This window comes from Gymnoscopelus braueri, assembly GCF_963280865.1.
Source record: "Gymnoscopelus braueri genome assembly, chromosome: 16".
Lineage (NCBI taxonomy): Eukaryota > Metazoa > Chordata > Actinopteri > Myctophiformes > Myctophidae > Gymnoscopelus > Gymnoscopelus braueri.
The window spans coordinates 39,272,203-39,294,546 of record NC_137616.1 but is presented as its reverse complement, the minus strand read 5'-3'; the positions used below and the strand labels follow the sequence as shown (position 1 = coordinate 39,294,546).

Genomic DNA, 22,344 nt, shown 5'->3' with positions numbered 1-22,344 from the left:
TTCAGAACATGGGTTACACATCTCTAACTATTTTTGAGCTTGTCTTACCCCTTTAATCTTCCCTGCAGTCTGCGTCAGTCTGACCAATTTGGACCTTAATTGCACCGAGATTACCGATGGTCGATAGCTGATCTACAAGCTGACAACGTGTCGCAATGCGATGGGTTGTGAGCTCGTAGATCTGCTATTTTCAAAACATGTTGACAACGTTCGACAAATCTTCTCTTATGGGGGTCCCTGGCACAAAATCTTTTCAAATGGGAAAGCCTGTGTTGTTGCAAATATATATTACTTTTAGTGGTAACAAAGTAATATAAATGATTTATATAATAGTAGTACAGTAGTAGTAGTAGTAGTAGTAGTTTCAACTCACCACGTGTCTTTCCATGTCTTCCCAGTAATCATGACAACTCCAGTCCCTACCCTCCCCCCAACTCCTCCCCCTCCACCCACCATCCCCCCTGCATGGGCAGGTAAGAGACAAATGACACACACACACACACACACACACACACACACACACACACACACACACACACACACACACACACACACACACACACACACACACACACACACACACACACTCACATTTTAATTCTTTATTTGAATCCACAAATTACAATTAATTTACAGGGAAACAAAAGGTTGATAGTTCATGGCACCTAAGGATACACATGGCACCTTCTCCTCCACACAGACAAACTGACACTCACACACACACACACACACACACTTCGACACACTTCACTTTCAGTTTACATAATTATGCAAATTGAACAGTCTTTAAACAACGCCAATGTCTTCACACTGTCATATCTGCGGAGCTCCCAGTAACAGTATGTGTGATTCAGAGCCGTGCTAAATCGAGAGGCGTGAAAAAGAGCAGCAAACACATTCAGAAAATCAAAGAAAATATTCCATTCCACTCAGATGAATAACAGACTGAAAATGATTGGTGTTGAAAATGCAGTTTGAAAGAAAAACCCACTTGCTGAATTGAAAGTGAATCAACCTCTCTATCTCTAGCACTGCTATAGCCACAATACAGTATATTGTACATTGGATGGATTACGCATTGTATAAGTATTGCCACATCCACTGATACAACACAAACACCAATTCCCCAGACTGGTGTAGCTGTCAGCTTTGAAGACAATGAACAGACTTTGGATTAAACGGATCAAACCTATTAATTCAGGCTTCAACTGTGATCACAAGCTACTCAGTGCAGCGTGTTGACCGAAGCACTGAAGACTGGAACACTCCCCCTGGATGTAAGCGGTGCCAGTAGTCGTCTAATGGCCGCCACATGTTCCTTTTGGGCCTTCGGGGTGTTTGAACATCGAACACACACCCGTTAAGGCCCAACGACGTCCTGTAGGTGTTGAAAAAGGAAAAGCAGATTCATCCAAAGAATCTGTTTGTTGTGTGATAAAGGTATTCAGTAAAAGTTGGTTTATGAAGCCCTGGAAAGGAAGCGATTGGAAGAAATCACAAAGGACACTCCCTCACATCAGGCAAAGATTATTCAGGCTCTGACACCCCCTCTCCCTCCTCTGATTCAATGCAGCCAGTGAGAGAGAAAGCCATTAAAAGTCAGCGCCCTTCTGGTGACCAAATGTTCCTTTGTTTTGTCTGCATTCTCGAGGAACTTTTGATCAATTAAACCGATAATTGCATATAGCTTCATTACATCACTCTTCTCAATCATTTTGTTTTGCTGCCTGCAAGGTTTCCGTGGACGTTTTTATGTCGAACTCGCAAACCCTAATTATGTAATGAGGAGGACGATGATGCCATTTTCTCCGCTGGTGCCTCTAATGCCAGCAGACCCAGCCAGTCTGGGCAGTCGGCGGTGGGGTTTAATGTGTCCCCCCTTTTTAAAGAGTTTGTTTTTCTCGCCCCAGTGTGCAAAGGTGCCAAGGCAGATCTTGTGTTCCTCATCGACGGCTCCTGGAGCATCGGTGAGGAGAGCTTCACCAAAGTTCTGCAGTTTGTCTCCACCGTGGTTGGAGCCTTCGACGTCATCGGGCCCTCCGGCATGCAGGTTGGTGCCTTGAAATTATGGCCGTCACTGTCACCGGAATTACTGTCAGAAAGCACTTTGAAACGAAATTCTCAAGCAGATGAATGGGGTAACATACATAAATAAATCTTTGAATGGGTGAAGGGTTAGTGAAATAACCTTTCATCTGCATTTATCCTGAAGTGCTATCCGAACAAAGTGTATTTTAACCACTTTATCCATGGCGTTCCTATTTTGGGTATGTCATTATAGACAAACGGCAAATATTTCTAAAAATTGTCATAAATTGTGATACATTTGAAAATAGACAATGTACAAGCTCACAATGCGTGATGCATTGTGAGCTTGCAGGGGTGCAGCGCGGACACAGTTTGGTGCCCCCGTGACGGTTTGGTCATCGAGGGGGGGGGGGGAGGTGCAGCGTGGAGAAAAGAGGACGCTCTACATTTCATTTTTTTCTTCACGCCGTTTGTTGCCCCCCCCAAAGGTTGGTGCCCTGTGCTTCAGCACCTCAAGCCCATTGGATAAGCCACCACTGCTTGTAGATTGGCTATATTTGCTATATTTTAAACAAAGTTTAAACCGGGCTTGAGTAGTTAAATCTAAATTCTAATATTTGTGCCACACAAAGTCTTGCTATATTCAGCATCTGAAAAGAAAGCTAAACTTGATTTCTTTTGGTAAACATTATCTCTTGGGAACAGAGCAAATGGCTAGGCAGTAGTTCAGGAACCATGCAGCAATTAATAAGTGGGACTTCTAAAATCGACTACATGTGTGGGTTGATTAATGGCAGGAATCGCTTGTGGTGTAGCAGCATTTGAGCTGACGATATACATTCATTGTTTCCAAGGGCTGCACGCATGCACTCCATCCCTATAGTGACTCCAAAAGACAAATAAAAGGAAAAAGACTCCAGTGTCCCAGTGAATGACAGAAAAGCAGGGCTTATACTGTAGACCCATGTCATAATGTGTGTGTGAGAGAGTCACTGTTACCGTGATAAGGGTTCATTGTTTTTTTGGGACTATTTGCTAAAGTCACCCTCTTGTCTTTCTAAACAGGTATCCTTTGTGCAGTACAGCGATGAGGCCAAGACAGAATTCAGGCTGAACGCCTATCAAGACAAGGGCATACTCCTGTCCTCTCTTGAACTGGTTCGCTACCGTGGAGGAAACACCAAAACAGGTTAGTCCACACTCGCACATTCCAACATAAGTACTAAATTACATAATCTGCTGTCTATTGTCATGTCTTGCTCTGTTCAGCTGCAACCATTATCATTATGACCCAGCAACCCAAATCAACATCTATTCAAAGTCACCTTTTTCTTCATCTTCTCATCTTTTGACCAGGCGCTGCCCTGAAGCACACCTACGACAAGGCCTTCTCTATTGAGAACGGAAAGAGGAGGAGTGTTCCCAAAGTTGTTGTGGCGATCACAGATGGACGCTCTCAGGATGAAGTGAACAAAAATGCAGCTAAACTGCAACACGCCGGTAAGGGGCCACAGTGTTTGTTCCACAGCTGCTCAGACATATGGACATGTTTACATCCGGTGTTCAGCGTAACGACATGACTGTACACAAATGTAACACAATACACCAAAACTATGCACAGCAGACATAGTGATGTTGTTGGCTAATCACTTTTGTGAGGCTGAAGCCTAGTTAGATCGGTGACATCAGCTTATGTCCAGTTTGTCTTAAGGAATGTTGTATAGATACAGTCACAGCAATATATCGGAAACAACTTCCACTTTATATTCAATCATAGCTCTCAGACCCGTAGAGGTCCTTTTTTTACACAGCGTTTGTTCCATCATCTCTATGTACTTTAGCACAAAAATTAAGTGTTCTGAATTTATATCTTCATCACCAGGTTACAGTGTGTTTGTGGTTGGCGTTGCCGACGTGGACTTTGTCGAACTGCAGAACATTGGCAGCAAGCCGAGCGAGAGGCACATCTTTGTTGTGGACGACTTTGATGCGTTCAGCACCATCAGAGACAACCTGATAACGTTCATTTGCGAAACTGCCACATCATGTACGTCTGTGCATGTGATTTTGTTCATTACAGAAGGATATTCATATTATTAAATGTTGCTCAGTATTGAGAAAGATGAACAAAACTTTTCTTTATCTCTCTGTTCCCCAGCCTGTCCCTTGATTTTCGTGAATGGGTTCACATCACCTGGTACGTACCCATTCTTTAGGGACTCTGTTGAAGTATGTCTCTGCAATGCAGAAGCAAAAATATACTGTCTACCACCATATTCGTATAATTACATCTTGTGGACGAGTGCAATTACTTTTTTCTGGTCCCTCAGGCAGCATTAATAACAAACATAAACAATAAAGAAGAAAAATGAATAATCAAACTAAGAATAGCAGCAATAGTAAGACAAGATAACAAAGATTGTACGTGGGTCCTAGCGTGCTTCAGGTACTCAAAGGTGTTGTGTGTAAGGTTCCTTATCCTTTAAGTTATAAATATCTTTAATCAATAGTGATAGTAGTAGATGTGACTTTATTGACGTGGTCGCAAATCTCATTTTGGAACATAACTCTTCATAGTGCAACTTTGTCCATGCTCCGTTTCTGATTTTTGGGTTACCTTCCAGGTTTCAGGATGCTGGAGGCCTTCAACCTGACCGAGAAAACCTACGGCTACATCAAGGGAGTTTCAATGGAACCAGGTTCATTCAACAGCTACACAGCCTACAGGCTGCACAAGGACGCTTTCCTCACCCAGCCCACATTGTGAGTTATGATTACATGATGAATATATACTGTACTTGTACTGTGTATACATGAATGTATCTCCAACGCTGTGTGTGTGTGTGTTTGGAGAGAGATACAATAGAGGAGGTAAACGGAGAGAGGAGTGTTGACATACAGTAGAGATCTTGAGCGGGACTTGACCTCACTGAAGAGTTTTGGGGGAAGTTGTTAACCACTTAAGCCCTATATACTTTGTCTTTGAATATATACTTTTACGATGAATAGCAACAATAGCTAATCTGCAAGCTCACAACCTGTAACGTGAGCCGATATATATACTTGACAAATCCTTTTCGAGGGAGCAAAAAAACGAATGACTCGTTCACTTTCCCAAACAATCATGTTCCCTGCTGGTTGGGGGGATTTGAACCGTTGACCTTTAGGTCATTAACCAGCTCTTCTAACCTGTAGGCTGTTGCTACCAAGTGCATGTGAGCTGATCGTTTGCACATGGCACGACTGTAGCCCGGTTCAATCTGGTGTTTACTGTATCTGTTGCTAATCACATCCATTTTAATGTCCTCTAGGCCATGCATGACATTAACCCAAATGTATAATCAAGTTCTTATACATGTTCTTTCACCGCAACTGCAGCTAATAAGGGGATTATTAAAATGATGCCATAGTCAATAGTTTCAAATCAAAGGGTAAGCCTAACACACATCTGTCTTCTCAGATATGCAGTCATGTAGAACTGGTACTCATTAAGGACAGTCATGCCTCCATGTGGTGAAATGTACTTTCCAGACCTTGGGGGTAAAACGTGTGACTCCTAGGATGCTTATAGTCTGTATAATGTATCACTTAATCACTTAATTTCAACACCTTCGCTTGAGACCATGAGTGAGCACTGTAAACACTGCAACATGTGTTAATTAAAGTGTTAACAAAACTCTCAGGGTTAAAAGTGTAATGAACTTATGAAAAATCTGTTCAAATTAACACTCAGGGGGTTGTACAGTGAACGGTACTGGCGAGAATGCTGGTCTTTGCAGCTTGAAGACTTGTACTGTATGTCAGTAACATGATGCATCTTGCCCAGCTATGTCCAGAGAAACAGCCGAGAGCTTCTTCCCTCTAAAGAAAAGTGGGTCAATGGATTTATGATGTCCTGTAAACTCTGTTAGGATCGCCTGTCCCAGTGAGTCATCAGAGAATGTAGTGGACCTTTTTTAAAAAGAGCTTTCCAGTTCATTCTCAACCTCTCTGGCACAACATTGTCTTCTCTCAGCCCAGTTCAAAGCCATCCACGCCGCTGCCTCACACACACACACACTTTGAAGTGTTAGTGTCGGTAACATGGTGACGTAATTGCATGTCGCCCACGCAAGCAGTGTTGCCAGATTCTGTGAGAGAAACAAGCAACCAGGTCTAGGAAAACCAGCCCAAAAGAAGCGACTATGGGCCACATGAGCACTTTAACATATACATCAGCTATTTGAAAATAGCAGATCTACAAGCTCACAACGCGTCGCGATGCGACGCGTTGTGAGCTTGTAGATCGGCTATTTTCAAATAAAATCTTGCGGGGAAATTATAATAAGCAGATCTGGCAACCCTGCACGCAAGAGATATGGAAGTATATACGCACGCGCACACGCACGCACACACACACACGTGTCTGCAATCAAATAGGTTCCCCGTTTTGTTTTGTTTTCCCCCACAAAATGGATTCTACAGTATGCCTTTTTTGGGATGAGGGTGTTCAGTGCTGGTACAACAGCTTACCCGGGCTCTACCCAGGAGGTAGAGCGTCCGTCTTGGAACCGAAATGTTCCTGGTTCGATCCCCAGCTCCTCCTCTGGCTGCGGGTCGAAATGTCCTTGAGCAAGACACTTGATCCTTAGCTGCTCCCGATGAACAGTTTGGTGCCTTGCACGGTGTCCTGTGCCGTCGGTTGTTGGGTGGCCATAGCTGAATGGGTAGAGCGTTAAAGAGTCCTGGTTGTTCAGTGTTTCAGTGTTTCAGTGTTTCAGTATTCTCCATACATCTTGTGTTTATCCAGGGACATCCACCCAGAAGGCCTTCCCCACTCCTACACAATCATCTTGATGTTCCGTCTGCTGCCAGACTCGCCTGCCGAGGCCTTTGACCTGTGGCAGGTGTCCAGCAAAGATCACAAGCCCGAGACCGGACTCACAATTGACTGTAACTATTCCTCTCTTCTCTGTTTATCTGCTGATTGGGATTGCTGTTTCTTAACAAAGAACAGGAATGTGTCATTATTGAAGTCAGTACTGGGAGTACAGCCGTAGCCAAATGCAGATGTTCCCCTAAATTATGTGTCTGTATCTATCCGTTTTAATACTGTACTGTACAGTGGTTGCCATTGTACCAGTCGCTCTTCATGCATTCATCTGGCATTTTCACAGACAATTATCTCTGATACATCATATTGCAGAACCACAAATTCATATATTGTAACACTACATTTTGTCTGTTAGTTGTTACAACCCTTTTTCTGATGTCCAAATGCTGCAAAGTGCCCCAATTTCTCCCAAACAATTCCCCCCGTAGCAAATAATTTAGCATTAATTCAGCACACATGCATCCAAAAGTGAGGGATTTCGACCATGGTTACATCTGTATGGCAGAGAGAATGTTTATATGCAGAGTACACCGGCATTAAAGACCAAGCAATGCAGAAATATGCAGAGAGGATAAGTAAAGCAGCTGTGTCTCATTGGGGCCACAGTATCTCTCTCGTGAAAAGGGGTAAATGTAATGGGCCCCAGCAGTCCCCTCGGGCTCCAATTGATAACCGCTCCGACTGCTGCACAGCAAGCATCCCATGTCATCGGCTAACTTCAGCCCCCCCGCCTAGCTTTTGTTGTCTGCCGGACAGCTTTTCACCAAGCTACATCTATCTGCTTGGCTTTGCAGAAATCCACTCCCGGGAGAGGGTTTTGTTTGGCCCCTGTTTTTAGTTTAAGGACTCATCGCAGATACTTCAAACAAAATAAGGAGAGCAATGTGTGTGCCTTCTCTCTCTCTCTCTCTCTCTCTCTCTCTCTCCCTCTCTCTCTCTGTTTCTCTGCCTCTCTCTTGCAGCCTCCGGCAAAACTGTATCATTTTATAACAAGGATGAGAGGGGAGAGGTCCAGAGAGTAACATTCGACAGCGATCAAGTGAAGAGAATCTTCCATGGAAGCTTCCACAAGGTAAACATTGCTGAGTGGCTATGGATACACTGGACCACGCTCTTAAAGCAATAGAACACATCGTTAAGTACCCTACGATCTCTGGGGATTTTTCAGTTAACTAGAGGGATGTTTAGTTATTCTGTTTTTAATTTCAGAGAGCCACACAAACACAACCTGGATGTACGGTAGAAACAAGTAGGATGTAAAGTTTAACCTACTCTTAACCACTTCAAATCTGGCATCCCTATTTTGAGTCATTCATAGTAATTCCTCTGAGGGTGAAACAATAGTGCAGCAGTGCAGGTTCAAATAAACACAAGGCTCTTGACAATAGTAGTTGTGAAAACATCCAAAGTTATACAGAACCTACTCGAGCAGCGCCATCAAAGAACTCTCCACATTATTCCCTATGCAGAGGCACGGTTCTACAACAGAATCCTAAGTGTCTTTGATCACAAACAGTTGCATCTCGACTAGAGAATGACTTCGACGTGAAACCTTATGATGCCTATGGAAAACTGGATCACTTTGATGGTTGAATTATGTAACGTTTCAAGGGGAAACCAGGGGTGTGGCGCATCAATCAAACCGTCTTTCTCTCCTTTGTTCTTGTTGGCCATCGTGAGGCTCGCACCGATCCTCTGAATAGCTGGCATTCCAAATGTGTTGTATATTATAGATACAGCTGCAGACACGTGTGTGCTTGGACTTAGCGCGTCTCTGCTCAGGCAAACAGATGGCCCTCTGCACCGGTGGTTCTCAACCTTTTCAGGCCCCGACCCCCAAAAATAATCATGTTTGAACGGGGACCCCCCCAAGATAATCATATTTGAACTGGGGACCCTCCAAAATAGTCATATTTGAACTGGGGACCCCCACAACCTGACAAGGACTTGGAATTGTAGGGGTTGAGCCATTACATTTAGTTTGTTGATTACTGTTGATGCAGTAATGGTCCTTTTTCATTTCATTTATTTATTTTAGGTATTAAAAAGTCTCCTTAAAAAGGTCCTTAAATTGTCACTTCACTGTCATCTGGAGACCCCCCCCCCCCAAAAAAAAAGAAATCATGTGGGGACCCCCCTGGAGCTTGTGTATCTGCTTGAATAGCCAACGTATAAAATATGGATAAAGGGGTTAAAATGATTGTGACGCTGTATTAACACATTCAGCTGGGGACCCCCTGGAACCCCCTCAAGGACCCCTGGGGGTCCCCGGACCCCACTTTGAGAACCACTGCTCTACACCAGTTGTGAAACACAGGGGCTGCATGGTGCTTGATAAGTGGAAACTCTGTGTGTGTGTGTGTGTGTGCTTGCTCGCGCCATTGATTAGCTAATCAATTGATGGAGACGGCTAGCAGTCTCCTGCTAGTCTTGTGTGGGCGCGGGGCTTATCAAAAAGACAGTATGACCCGAGCTGAACCGACCCCATTTGGTGGTTGTCCCTCGAGAGGATGAGCTTCACCGAGAATGACATCGGTTTCATGGAAAAAAACAGGTTATCGAGTTTATTGTTTATGTTCTGAGTGAGTTCCTTGAAGTCGGAAAAAAAAACCCCTCACTGTATGATTAAAAGCAAAAATGCATGGGTGAAAATGGGTTATTTTTCCATTATTTTCCTCCTGAAAGATGAGCCTGAACAGATACGGAATGTGTTTTTCATCTGATAAACACAATACGCTGTCAGTGCAGTGTGTTCTATGGGCTGAACCGTAAGCAGTAGATTCCTTGAAGTTATTGTGAAAGGCACAAAGTAGTGTTTTTATTTAGGTGAGGTATTTTATCACTATGTGAGGTCCAGGGACCCTCAGGGTTCATTGACGGGGTAACAAATGGACCCTTACATGTCTGTAACTCGGAGAGTCAGAGTGTACACAGCAGTGCAGACAGCCGTACAATCATTTGTACTCTCTCAGAGTCATGGGGGTCTTGGAAATGTAAAAGTGCGAGGACCACTGGTTTAGACTAAGCCATTCCATAATGTGCAGCGTTCAACCTTAATTCCAGCCTTGTGCCTCTAGGCAAGGCACTGATGGCTCAGCTGAATGCCAAAACAATGTGAATGTGGACTCCCCTCGCAGTATAGAGTCTATTCGATAAGGCTTCCATTACCTGTGTTTGCATTAGCCGAAGGATGACATTGATTAGAGGAGTTTTGTTTCAATTAGCAAAATGGATGACTTTAAGCATCACGCAGCACAGCTGCAGCAATGCTACAGAGAGATGCGTCCAAAGAGAAAGGAGGGGTATGGCTTGATTTATTCTTCCTTGCGCACCGGTGTCGTGTGGCGAAAATAGCCGATTTACAAGCTGCGCCGCGTCACGCTGCGGCTACTTTCAGCACCTGGTAATGGCGCGCAACTAATTATAAATCTGGCCTATCATTCAGCAACAGTACGGCGCTGGGTGCCGTCACACAGTAAGCTGCGGACACGGTCAATTTTACAGTAAGCACTGCTGGGGGGGAGGATGGCAGTGCAGACAGCCATACAACCGGATAGTAAACTTTCACAAGAATCTATAAGCTCTTTTTTGAGTTGGGGGGGACCATTAAAAATCCGCTGCAGTCACTGCTGGCTCACTGGTCTGGAAAATATTGGGTCACTGCTAGAGCTATTAAACAATTACATCAGATGGTCTGAAGAATGCCAGAATGGGGGAGGATTTTCTCTTTTCAGTCTCCTATCCATCCCATCCGTCCTTCCCCCGTCCCCCCCGTTTTTCCCTTTCTCGTCTGCTGTTGGCTCATAGCAGCTTGACTCTCTGGCCCAGAGCCCTCGTCCTTGCCTCTGGTAGCCGACCGCAGGAGAGTACTTGACGTTGCTGCAGGGGCTGCTGATGGCATTTTGTGGTTTTACCTCCCTGCATACAGTATGCGAATAGGCTGAGCTTTTTTTTCCGACAGCTGCCTTACAAGGCTCAGCGTGACATAGTGTGCACTGCACACAAGTATGCATGTATCTAAGTTTACAAACATACTTGGTACATAAATGTGTCGACTGGAAGATTGATAGATCGGCAGACAAGGCCCTGAGGAGGACGAGGATGAGGCTCATCCTTTTCTTCTGCTCTTATCCACAAGGAGTTCAGAGTTCAGGTTCAGCCACACATCACTGCCCCGTCGGCCTGTCTTGCTCGAGGACAATTTAACGGTCATGTGGGTTCAAAACCTGTGGACGTATCGACTTGAAGTTGAATAAATGGTTAGTTATCCCGTGATTGTCGGCAGATTTTCTTGGGTTTAGAGGGGATATTAAACCTCCGTAAAAGACGAGGATTAAAAATGCCTTTTCCTTTTCTAAATCACTGCCAATCATAGAACTGGAAACTGGTGTTTAACATCTAATTTAGATTTACTGAGCTTGCCGTCTGCTGCCAGCGCACGGCGCAAACAAACATGATTTAGACCTGTCTAGTTGAACCTGAAAACAGCCCTCCCTATCGAGATTGATGTTGAGAGTTTTGTTGTCTTAGCCGCGGCTGCCAGGTTTAGAGAAAACGCTGTTGTGGTGAGAGGCAATGGCCCGCGTTCCACCACATCCCCACTCAGTCTGATTTACATAATCCTTTTTCCCCTCACTGCACTTAGCAAAGCAGCAAGCTCAGCTTTGCACAGATCTTTTCTCAGTTACTCCCTAAAATGTCTTTACCAGGGACGCTGAAGTCAAATGGACTGATCTGTCCAGGGTTATTGAAGGACCCGGAGCCTCCCACATGGGAGATAAAAGAAAGAAACCGTTTCAAACCTGGCGGTGAAGATCCACTCTGTGAGGTTGCTCTGTATTAGTGATCAGACATCATCGCTGGATGATACCTCTTTCAAGCCACAGTGAAACAGATTAGTGCATTTGCCAGTAAGCATCTTTTCTGCTGAGATTCATGATGGGTTGGGGTGGGAGGCCTTTCCTGTCATAAAATAGAACTTTTACTTGTGTCAAGAGATAGACTTACAGTGAGCGTCAAGGAGACATGGCTGTCGATTGCCAAGGTACTGGCATTGCAACTGGAGTTGGTCCCCGGGCGCTGCACTGTGGCTGCGCACTGCTCCTACAGTAAGTGGTTTGTGGGAACCTACAGTTCCCACGCCACGTGGCCCATAGGTCAGGAGCCTATCTCCTGTTTCCATAGCATGTTCCTGGGACTTAACCCCAATCCAAACCTAACTTGATGCTGAATGCCAAACAAGGAGGCATTGGGTAGTGGGTACCATTATTATTGTCTGGTATGCCTCAGATTGACCCCCGACCTACCAATCTCAGGCCAGACACTCTAGTGGTTAGGATGGGTCAAATCCGCTGGAATTTTTTACCAAAGGGAATAATAAAGTGTACCCTAACCTTAATGACTGTTGATTGGTGCACATTGATTGTATTGGGGAATGAACCTGTAACCATTAGCCACTATCCTTGAATACCCCCCTGTTCGGTAGAGATTCAGGGTATGATGAACCATGGATCGTCAAGGGTCAGAAATATAAATATATGACGTGACAATGGTCAGAAATAGTGTGTTGACCTTTTCTCTTGTTTGAGAGGGAGAACAAGTGATGGGGACAAAAGGAGAGAAAGCTCAAGACAGAGATGGAAGCTGAAAGTGATTTTATTGTGTAACATGGGGAGGAGAGTGTGTAGGGAGGGTGTGCACTTTGACCCAGTGACCTGGGGTCGGGGAAGACACAGCCACCTGCAGAAAGCAGGGTGGGCGTGGATGACCTCAGCGTTGATGACCGTCTTTCAGCTGTCCTCAACACCCCTCTATCAGCACTCTCAGCTGCTCTTTTGTAATAGGTCCAACCTAGCAATTTAGCGGGAGTGCCAACCATTAGTTACATGGTGCTGTACCTGCAATCCTGCACTTTATGGAAAAAGCTGCCCGTTAAGTTAAGTGGAAGCCAGGGGCTTGAAGTTTTGAACTACTATTATTTGCTAAGTGTCTTTAAGTAAAAGCGCGGTTACCCTTTTGTTGTTGTTGTTGCTGCAGGAAATCACTTTATAATTTGTCCTATTTGTAGGTGTTTAGTCATATATTGGTCATTTTTGCAGACGTAGGAAACCTGAAATAAAATATAATCTCTAACCTGGCACATCAAATAAGGTGCGATTGCATGTCTTTTTAGTCGGACATCTCCCTCTGGAATCCAACTCTTCACACACACGGCTTATGTGAATACTTTGCAGGTTGGATCAACTTGAAATCAGTGGCGTGTCTTGACCTTTTTCCCCATCAGAAAATGTCTCACACTCTCCATAAACTACCGAATGCCTGAGACATGAGCCTTCCCCGCTGCTGCCTCAGTGATCTGCTGAAACATGCCTCTGCATTTCCGCAGACGCTGACCACAACCTCAGAACTGTGGTTGCCAATAATCCCCCAGAGGCAGTCGCATAGATTTGTAAATGCAACATTTTCCTGCTCACTAAGAATGTGATTACAGAGTTACAGCTGAGCTCGCCCCAGACTAGCCACTGCTTGTGTAAGCTTGGCTTTTGAGGGGAACGAGAGTGCAAGGAAGCAGTTTTCATGGTGCACCACAAAGTGAGGTCATGTAAGGAAGGGGGGCCAGGGAGATTTGAGGACAGAGGGTTTTGCCTGATTTACAATTGCGACGGGTTGTGAGCTTGAAGATGTGACTTACAGTACAAGTGCGAAATCAGAGTAAATGGTATGAACCCTAGTCAACAGACGATATTGTAAATAGTCACTTAAAGTAGAGCGCAAAGAGAGCAATGTAGTGCTGCAAAGAAACAAGTATACCAGGTAAACATCAAACCTAGCATCTGTCTAAACTTTTGTTGCATCTTAGCATCAAGAAAAAATTATCTAAAGAGCAAAACATATGAACAAGTAACCAACACAGATCTGCATAGTATAACTAGCATCTATCAAAAAGGTGACAACAAGGTGAGATATGCAAGGATAGAGGATTTATAATCTGAAGTGAGAGACACTTTTTTGAGTTAAAATTGTTGTCACTGTGATGAGTTTGAAATTAAGCTTCAGTGTGAGAGATGAGAACGCTTTAATAATCTATCCCCTACAATGCCACATAAAGAAATAATAGACATGAAAGGTAGCAAATATTGCCGTGTCTCTGTAGGAGAAGTAGATAGACAGTATGTTCCAGGTAGTTGGGACTGCGTTCTTAGCTTTGAGTCTTCAGTAGGGAGGAAACAGCACATCCACAGTGCAAGGCTGGGGTCCATTGCCAGACTCGCCATACCCTAATAATTTGCAGGCTATCAGGATATAAAGCAGACACACGACTTGGTCTTGGAAGAAAGACTGTTATAATAAAGGCTTCTGCTCTCTTTTCCCTCTATCCTCTATACTTTTCCCTCTGCCTGTTTCCTTTCTCTCTCTCTCTCTCTCTCTCTCTCTCTCTCTCTCTCTCTCTCTCTCTCTCTCTCTCTCTCTCTCTCTCTCTCTCTCTCTCTCTCTCTCTCAACCCACAGCTGCACGTCATGGTTTCCCCCAGCGGTGTCAAGCTGAACATCGACTGCCAGGAGGTGGCAGAGAAAGAGATCAAGCCTGCAGGAAACACGTCCAGTGACGGATATCAGGTCCTTGGCAAGATGTCCAAGTCCATCGGCTCCACAGGACAGTCTGCAACTGTAAGTAGTGAACCCTGAAACCAGGTCCGTCATGACGAATTAAGAAGATGAAGAATTATGAATGAATGTGTGTTATGAATTAAGTCGAGGATGTCCAAGTTGGCTCCGACGCGGGATCTGTCTCGGTAAAAGACAGACGGAAAACACAACAAGGCCATGAATTCTAACGGTTATGAATGTATAGTGAAATGTGGAGGAGGGAGGTGAGGACACGGAGAAATTAGGTGCAAAAAGGAAGGAACTGAACTGAGTTGAACTGTAAGATAACTCTTAATGACATACCCACCATTCATCAACCCTGTCTCTCTTTATCGGCCCAGACCAGTTGTAGTTCTCAAACATTTTCATGTTAAGGACCGGCAAATTGATAATGTATTTGGCCATGGATCTGAAAAGATTGTGTGCCAGGGACCCCCTTAAGAGAAGATTTGTCAAGAATTTGTTTTGAAAATAGCAGATCTACAAGCTCTCAATGTGTCGTGATGCGAAGCATCGTGAGTTGTAGATTGGCTATTTTAGAATAGCCGAGGAAGGAAATAGTGTTTAACCCATGAAGACCTGGAACGCATCTGTGTCACTTTCGATTTCTTTGGCTATTCAAAAATAGCAGATATACAAGCTCATAGCACGGCACCGAGTGCCGCGCTATGAGCTTGTAGATCTGCTATTTTTGAAAAAATCTTGAAACTTTTTTCCCCAGATTTTTTCAAAAAATTGGATTTAGAAAACATTTTTAAGAATCGCCTCAGGTCTTAATGGGTTAAACTGTTCCTCATTTTGCTGGCGACCCCTGATATCCCCCCCCCGAAAGACCCCTGGGCGTCCCCGGGCCACACTTTGAGAATCACTGGTCTAGACTGAGCAACGTTTAGTTTTTGGGTTGCCGTTGTTCCTAATTGCAATGAGTGTTTAGCGCAGCGTCTAGGCAGGATAAGGGCCTTATGGACAACTCTTAGCCATGTCTGACTGCTCTGCAGAGTTGGTTCACATTTTCCACAATAGTTCAAGCTCAAGTTCAAGCTCAACACTTCCAAGCAGGAAATGTGCTAGTTTGAGAGTTAATTGTTGCAATTAAAGGCTTGTTAATGTTTGATGGTTTACATTCACAAGTCAATAATTCAAAAACACACTGTTCTATCCTAAGGATCAAATATCTTACAAGTCTAAAGGCCTTAAAAATGACTTACAACTTCGATAGTAACGCCAGGATAGTTTTGACCGGGCAGGCATGCATTTCTTGAAATGGTGGATATCTAGAACCTTATAGTGTACAGATTAGAATATACTCATTACACTTAAACCCTTCAAATACATTCGTCTTCTTACTGACTCTCCCTGTTATTATAATCAGTGTTTTCATTTGATTGCATTCCAATGGGAAAGCGTCATTTTGCAAAAGTATTCTGCATTCTGTAATGGGAATCAGGGTCATCTAGCACTGTTCTGACCAGCTCTAAAAGAGCTTACATTGTTCTCTGCTTACAAGAATGTCTAAATATTTGCAAAAGATTTGCATTGTCATACCATTGCATCAGTAAGCCATGGAGACGTCAACATGCGGGCTTGCGGCGAGAGGATCCACTCTAAGCTCCATCTGATCTGCTACGGCTGCAACGCATTCGGCTCTGTTTTTGTGTTTGTTTTCTGGGGATGTGGAGGGGCGTATCAAAGAGCACAACACCATTCCCCTGGTTTTTTATTTCATCCTTTTTCTCTCTCTCCCTCCTCCATAGTTCCAGCTCCAGATGTTTGATATCGTCTGCAACTTGGCCTGGTCGAGCAGAGACAGATGCTGCGACCTTCCTTCTATGGTAAGACGAGACCCCCACCGATGGGTGGAGTCACAGGAATGGGGTGGGGCTTATCGTTAAATTGGGCACATCACTATAGGAACATCCTCTTTAAAAACCACTTTAACCCTATATGGTTTACCGGAGTCCCTCTGGGCTTTATGCTAGTGTATTTTCTGTTTTCACTCTACATTAAATATTTTTGCTGAAAATAGCAGATCATCAAGTTCACAACGTGTCGCAGCGCGACACATTGTGAGCTTGATGATCTGCTATTTTCTGTGAAAGTCTTCCCCACAATGCAACGCGCTGTGTGCATGTAGATCAGCTATTTTATCTATTTGTGAAACTTTTCATTGAAAGCGATTAAAGCTGCAATCCATAACTATGTTGTGTGTTTATGGTAGAGTATATTACATTGTTGTAGTTGGTCTACCTGCTCTTCTATAATTGAGACATTTAGATCCTGAGGTCGGGTAGGACCGCTATTGGTATTGCATGAAGCAAGCTCATGAAGCTCAAAACGCAATACATTCTTTGCCCAAATAAGCTTTCTATTATGGCTCAACAGTAGAAATGTCAGCGCTCACACTGGGGAGTTGGGTTTGAATCCCGGGTAGGACATGAAAGTTAGGGATTGCAGCTTTAAGCGAATACATTCTCATTGGCTTGTAATGGTATTACGGTTGCACTTGGACGCTCTACTAGACCAGCGTTTTCCAAACACCCATTTTTATGGGTTGTGAGTAAATATCAATTTTGATCCAAAATACAACACGATGCATCGCAATGTGTTATATTTTCACTAGTTCGTGGTCACGGGGTGACATCAAATTTCTCTTTTTGGTCTTGAGCTAAAAAGTTTGGGAACCACTGCTCTAGAAATCTCAGGCTATTGTATGAGGATGTACATGTACGACAGTTTTGTATGTTTGTTTAAACACATAATGGCGAATGTACACCTGTTCAATGTGTCCAGAGGTCGTCTCATGTTGTAAAAAGCTCTTTGGCTCCGCAGAGTACTTAAAGTAGCAGGTGAATTCTGTGACCTGTGTACAAAAGAGGTAGTAGTCTCGATCCAACATATGCTTCCAATGCCTGCTGGCTCACCTCTCCTTTGACCGGGGGAAGAGAACCAATGCATATCACTACTTTAAGACACGCTTACGTCATCCTCCATGTGAACGCACAGTGGAAAAACCCGGACAGTATTTCATACCCTGTGTCTGGACTCCACTGTCACTGTGATAATTAGCTTCACAGATGTGCTTCAGTCCAAACAGCGTTTTTCTACAACTGTGATCTCCCCTCCACACACACACACACACTCACACACACACCCAATGTTCACATTGTTGCAAACTCAGCACATTTCGCTACAATGCTGTAAGGAAAAAGAAGGAAGGACTGCAGCTGGACATGGCTAAATAAACAGCTTTGCCATGTGTCATGCGATGACGACTGAAGGAAAAAAGGCCTTTTAATGCAAAAAATATATATGTGGCGCTGAAAGATGTCGAGCCACTTGTTCTTTCCTTCAGATTCGTTTCATGTTTTCTTTTTTCCACCTTTTCTCCCCACATCACTCTAAGTTGGCAGTGGAGTCCTCTCATATTAAACCATCAAGCCAGCTGCTGGCTGAAAACGGCAGGGGGTCAGTTGGCTGTGTTCGCGGGTCACTGCACTAGTGACTTGCACAGGTGTGTTCGGGGTGTCTGTTCAGCAGGGAGTGAAACGGGGAAGGAATGGCGTGTTTCTCTGCATGCGTTATGTCCTCCTGGTGAAACTCCTCACTGTCAGGTGAAAGGAAGCGGCTGGTTACTCCACGTGTATCGGAGGTTGTCTGTTTCAAATCAGACGAGTGAAAAAAGAAGAAGAGAAAAGAAACGGAATCAAGCTTCTTTTTTTTTTGTTATAGCTGAAGAAGACCATGCTTCAAGACAGACAGACAACATCCTACATGGGATCACATATTGTTGATCCTCAAATGTTATTAGTGGGTAGGGGTCACCAGTGACAGGTACTATATACATGGGGGGGATTGGGAATTGGTATAACGACACGTTTGGGAGAAACTAACAGAGCAGGGGTTCTGAGCACTGGCGGCGTGTGCACAGTATTATTAGTCTGTAGTAGGACCCCACAGAAGAGGCCAGGAGCTTGATTCAAGTAATGAGTCTGCTCCTGGCCCGTCGCCTGTACTAGTGGGTGAAGTTTGGGCCAATCAGTGTGCACAGTTGAGTAGGAGGAGGGCGACCCATTGCTGCAGTGAGTGCACTCCCTCATGGGAGTTTTATTTATTTATTTTCTTAAACGATTGCCTTGCTGCTGTGACCCCCCCGCTGCCGTCGATCAACGGAAGACGTAGTCTACAGAAGTTTGTCCTTAAAAGGACCATCACTGTGTTCTCATGTGTGACATGGCTCAGCTGCAGGTCCTGACAGCTCTTAAGCAGAGAAAGGGTGTCCTTAACTTACATCCTTGTTTGTCTCTCTGCAACCTCGGCAGAAAAGCCACGGACATTACAATAATGACTTCATTTAATGACGTTCAACCTGGTGTCCCTCTTTTGGGCATCTCATTAAGAGTAAAAAAAAAGAAAAAAAGATCTACAAGCTCACAGCACATTGCTTCGTGACGCCTTGTGAGCTTGTAGATCAGCATTTTTTGCTACACAACTCTATCATACAAGGAAGTATAGAATAGGGCTTAAGTAGTTAATAAATCATCAACTACTGGTACTATACAATCTTTTTTTTTCTTTCTTGGTGCAGTCATTGCAGAGACTAGAAAAGAGACTCTCTTACCTGAAAATCCCCTCATACGCCCTCATCACCCAATGCAGTTGGACTACTGGTCTGCTGTAGGACCCTGACCACACAAATAAACACACACACAACACACAGCTCTCCAATTGTATTGTAAGATGTATTGACAACAAACAGTTTGTGGACATGTCGAAGATAAAACAGCACATCACATACTCTCTCCGCTTGGTTCAGCTGTACACCTTCAAGCTGTGTAGCATATATAGGCTTACAGCTGTACAGAGAACTGTAGCCAATGACCAAACCGACAGAAACCAACTACAAGCGTTGGACTTAACCCTTTAAGACCTGAGGCGATTCTTTAAAAAAATCTAAATCCTAACAGTTTTTTGAAAAAAATAAAAAAATATTTTTTTCACGATTTTTCAAAAATAGCAGATCTACAAGCTCGTAGCGCGGCACTCGGTGCCGCGCTATGAGCTTGTATATCTGCTATTTTTGAATAGCCAAAGACATCTAAAGTGACACAGATGCGTTCCGGGTCTCAATGGGTTAAGCCATCTAACCTGAATCCTAACCTGAATAAATGAAGTAAATATTGGATCACGAAATAACGCGATGTGGCGTGGCACGAACACCGTCAACAATAGCTCAGTCATCCAAGTACTTTATGGGGTGAAGTGTTTGTCTACAGTACAGTACACACGGCTGTGTAGTTCTGGCCTTGGACTCTGGAGCCTTTCCTCGATCTGGACTTTCTCACATCGTTCCCCACAGACTGCTCAAAGAACACCCCGGCCCTGTTTTTCCGACAAATAAAAGCAGTTTTGTGTCAAGAGTGTGTACAATCAATAGTTGAACACGTTTCAGGCCTCGGGGGGTTATGATGTGAATCAGTGGAATTCGGAGACGGCTGCTTTGATTGAGTCTGTTTCACGGGCGTGCAGAGCACAATCATAAGTGTTGATTTATCTCTGAGTGTGAAAATATACTTGAATGGAACGGCAAAACACCTTTTATCCAAAGTGCTTCACAATGTATTTTCCCATTCATACACCCAGGGGGTGTGGGAAAAAATCGATCCGAATCGCGATTCTCATGTTGGACTATTCAGAATCGAATCGAAAAAGAAAACGATAAAAAAAAAGAAACATTTATTTATTTATTTTTGTATAATGACATTTTTGAGAAGTGGCAAGTTCTGGGCTGAATTTGAATCAGATTTTTTTTTTTTTTTTTACGAGACTCGTTTTGAATCGGAAAGAAAATCTCTTTTGAATCGAGAATCGTTGGTTTTGAAAAAATCTGAATTGTGACCCCAAGAATCGCAATAGAATGGAATCGTGAGATAGCAGAAGATTCCCAGCCCTAACTCCCATTCCCACACCGATGAGATGAGAGGAAACCAACCTGCTCGTCATCATCAACCTGTACATTATAGGTTGTATGAGAGACGTCTACATCCAAGTTGTTTAGATTCGAACGCAATAGGGAGGTATCTCACCTAAAGTCCTCCCTAAAACGGAACAGATTTATGGAGTGACTGAGCTCACCAAACGGGCAGAATGTCCAGGATTTACATTCACACATACGTTTCTGGCATTTATGTAATGCTCTAATCCAGAGCAACGTTAAGATAAACACAATTATAGGACAGACCTTATCGGCAACAATAAAACCGACCGTGTGGAACAACACTGTGCATTGCAAAGGTCACAGACACATTGCCTTGACAACAGATGTAAATAGCATTCCTGGGCTCCTACTGTACAGAACACCCAGCGTTTGTGAACCTGGACAATCTCCCCGCTAAACTAAATCCAGAAAACTAAACCTCGAAATAAGCAAGTGTCAAAGTGCCACTTCGTGCAGCTTTCCTCCTGACAATATGCAGCGATGCGAGCCCATGTGTGTGCATTGTGAGCATTCACACGTTCCTGCGCCGACGTTGCACGTCAAATTCCTCTACATGTGTGTACTGTAATCGGCGAATAAAGTGACTACGACTCTCCGTTCAAGGCAGTCTGCATTTGGATAACACATTGTACACAAGTATGGGGTGGAAAAAAACACAACCACAAACATCTTCTAAATCATTGAGAAAATAGCTCATCTACAAGCTCGCAACACCTTTATTTTCCCCCGAATTTCTTTAAATGAACATTTCTTTGTTTTTCTTTTACGGTTTCACTTGTAATGACATGCCCAGAATTCCATGCTGGCCCACTCCGTCTTGACTCTTCTTCCTCTTTCCTTTATCTTAACAACAGAGAGATGAAGCCAAGTGCCCGGCCCTCCCCAACTCCTGCACGTGCATCTCGGAAAGCAATGGATCCCCAGGGCCTCAGGGCCCAGTGGTAAGGACCCCATGAAACACGCCATGCATCATTACACTGCATATATACTGCTGTCAAGAGCCTATAGAGTGTCCTTATTTAAGAGTGTCTCTAAGGCTGTGTTCAGACTGGCAGGACAAATCAGATTTTTTGGGCCTATACAGATTGGAATCAGATTGTTTTTTATCAAGTCTGAACAGCAAAAAAAACAACTAATGGATTGTTGTGAATCAGATTTGAACCACATTCCTACAGTAGGTGGTTTGAAAGGCCATTCAAATCTGATTCCTAAAGGTGGGTCTCAGTTTGGACACTCATGTCTGATTTATACCCCGTCATACAGCGGTGTTGCTCACCGAAGATACAGTAGCCGATCTACACTGTGAGCTTGTAGATCGGCTATGTTCGGTGAGCAACACCGCCATTCGACAGAGTGTAAGTTAGCATTATTACTCTCTCTGTGTCTCTCTCTCTCTGTCTCTCCCTCTCTCTCTCTCTGGCCCTCAACCAGGTTAATGCACAGACTCTAGTATGTTATTTATGTACACCACTCAGTGCAATGAAAGTTATTGCCCCCTGAAGGACATTCATGGCGGGGGGAACTTCTTTAGTGATGTCTAATAAAAGCTGGCCTATTTTTCAAACAGTGGGGTGTTAAGGTAAACTTCAGTGCAGGGACTCCTCTGTGTCATAACTGCGTTGACGCCGCAACGACGGCAATCCTACAATTTATTTGAAAAAGTTGTCCTTTGACTTAAAAAAAAACATTGAATATGTATCTACATGGCGACAGAGGGGAGAAAAAGTCTGTCTGAGGTATTATTTTTAATTTAAATATGTATCCTGTAGGCGAGAGAATTCTTTTGAATCGAGTGACGTTGT

The 22,344-nt window shown here is 43.9% G+C and overlaps 1 protein-coding gene across 3 annotated transcripts in view; it reads left to right on the top strand.

Annotated features, from left to right (window-relative positions):
* col12a1b (collagen, type XII, alpha 1b) overlaps positions 1 to 22,344 on the top strand; it is a 142,302-nt gene that overhangs the window by 99,030 nt on the left and 20,928 nt on the right. For all 3 annotated transcript variants that reach the window (XM_080453537.1, XM_080453536.1, XM_080453538.1), the window contains 12 exons: positions 399 to 473; positions 1,911 to 2,050; positions 3,094 to 3,217; positions 3,385 to 3,528; positions 3,911 to 4,075; positions 4,187 to 4,225; positions 4,653 to 4,791; positions 6,818 to 6,960; positions 7,864 to 7,973; positions 14,410 to 14,568; positions 16,302 to 16,379; positions 21,397 to 21,483. In XM_080453537.1, coding sequence (XP_080309663.1) covers positions 399 to 473; positions 1,911 to 2,050; positions 3,094 to 3,217; positions 3,385 to 3,528; positions 3,911 to 4,075; positions 4,187 to 4,225; positions 4,653 to 4,791; positions 6,818 to 6,960; positions 7,864 to 7,973; positions 14,410 to 14,568; positions 16,302 to 16,379; positions 21,397 to 21,483 — 1,403 coding nt within the window. The remainder of the gene's footprint in view (positions 1 to 398; positions 474 to 1,910; positions 2,051 to 3,093; positions 3,218 to 3,384; positions 3,529 to 3,910; positions 4,076 to 4,186; positions 4,226 to 4,652; positions 4,792 to 6,817; positions 6,961 to 7,863; positions 7,974 to 14,409; positions 14,569 to 16,301; positions 16,380 to 21,396; positions 21,484 to 22,344) is intronic.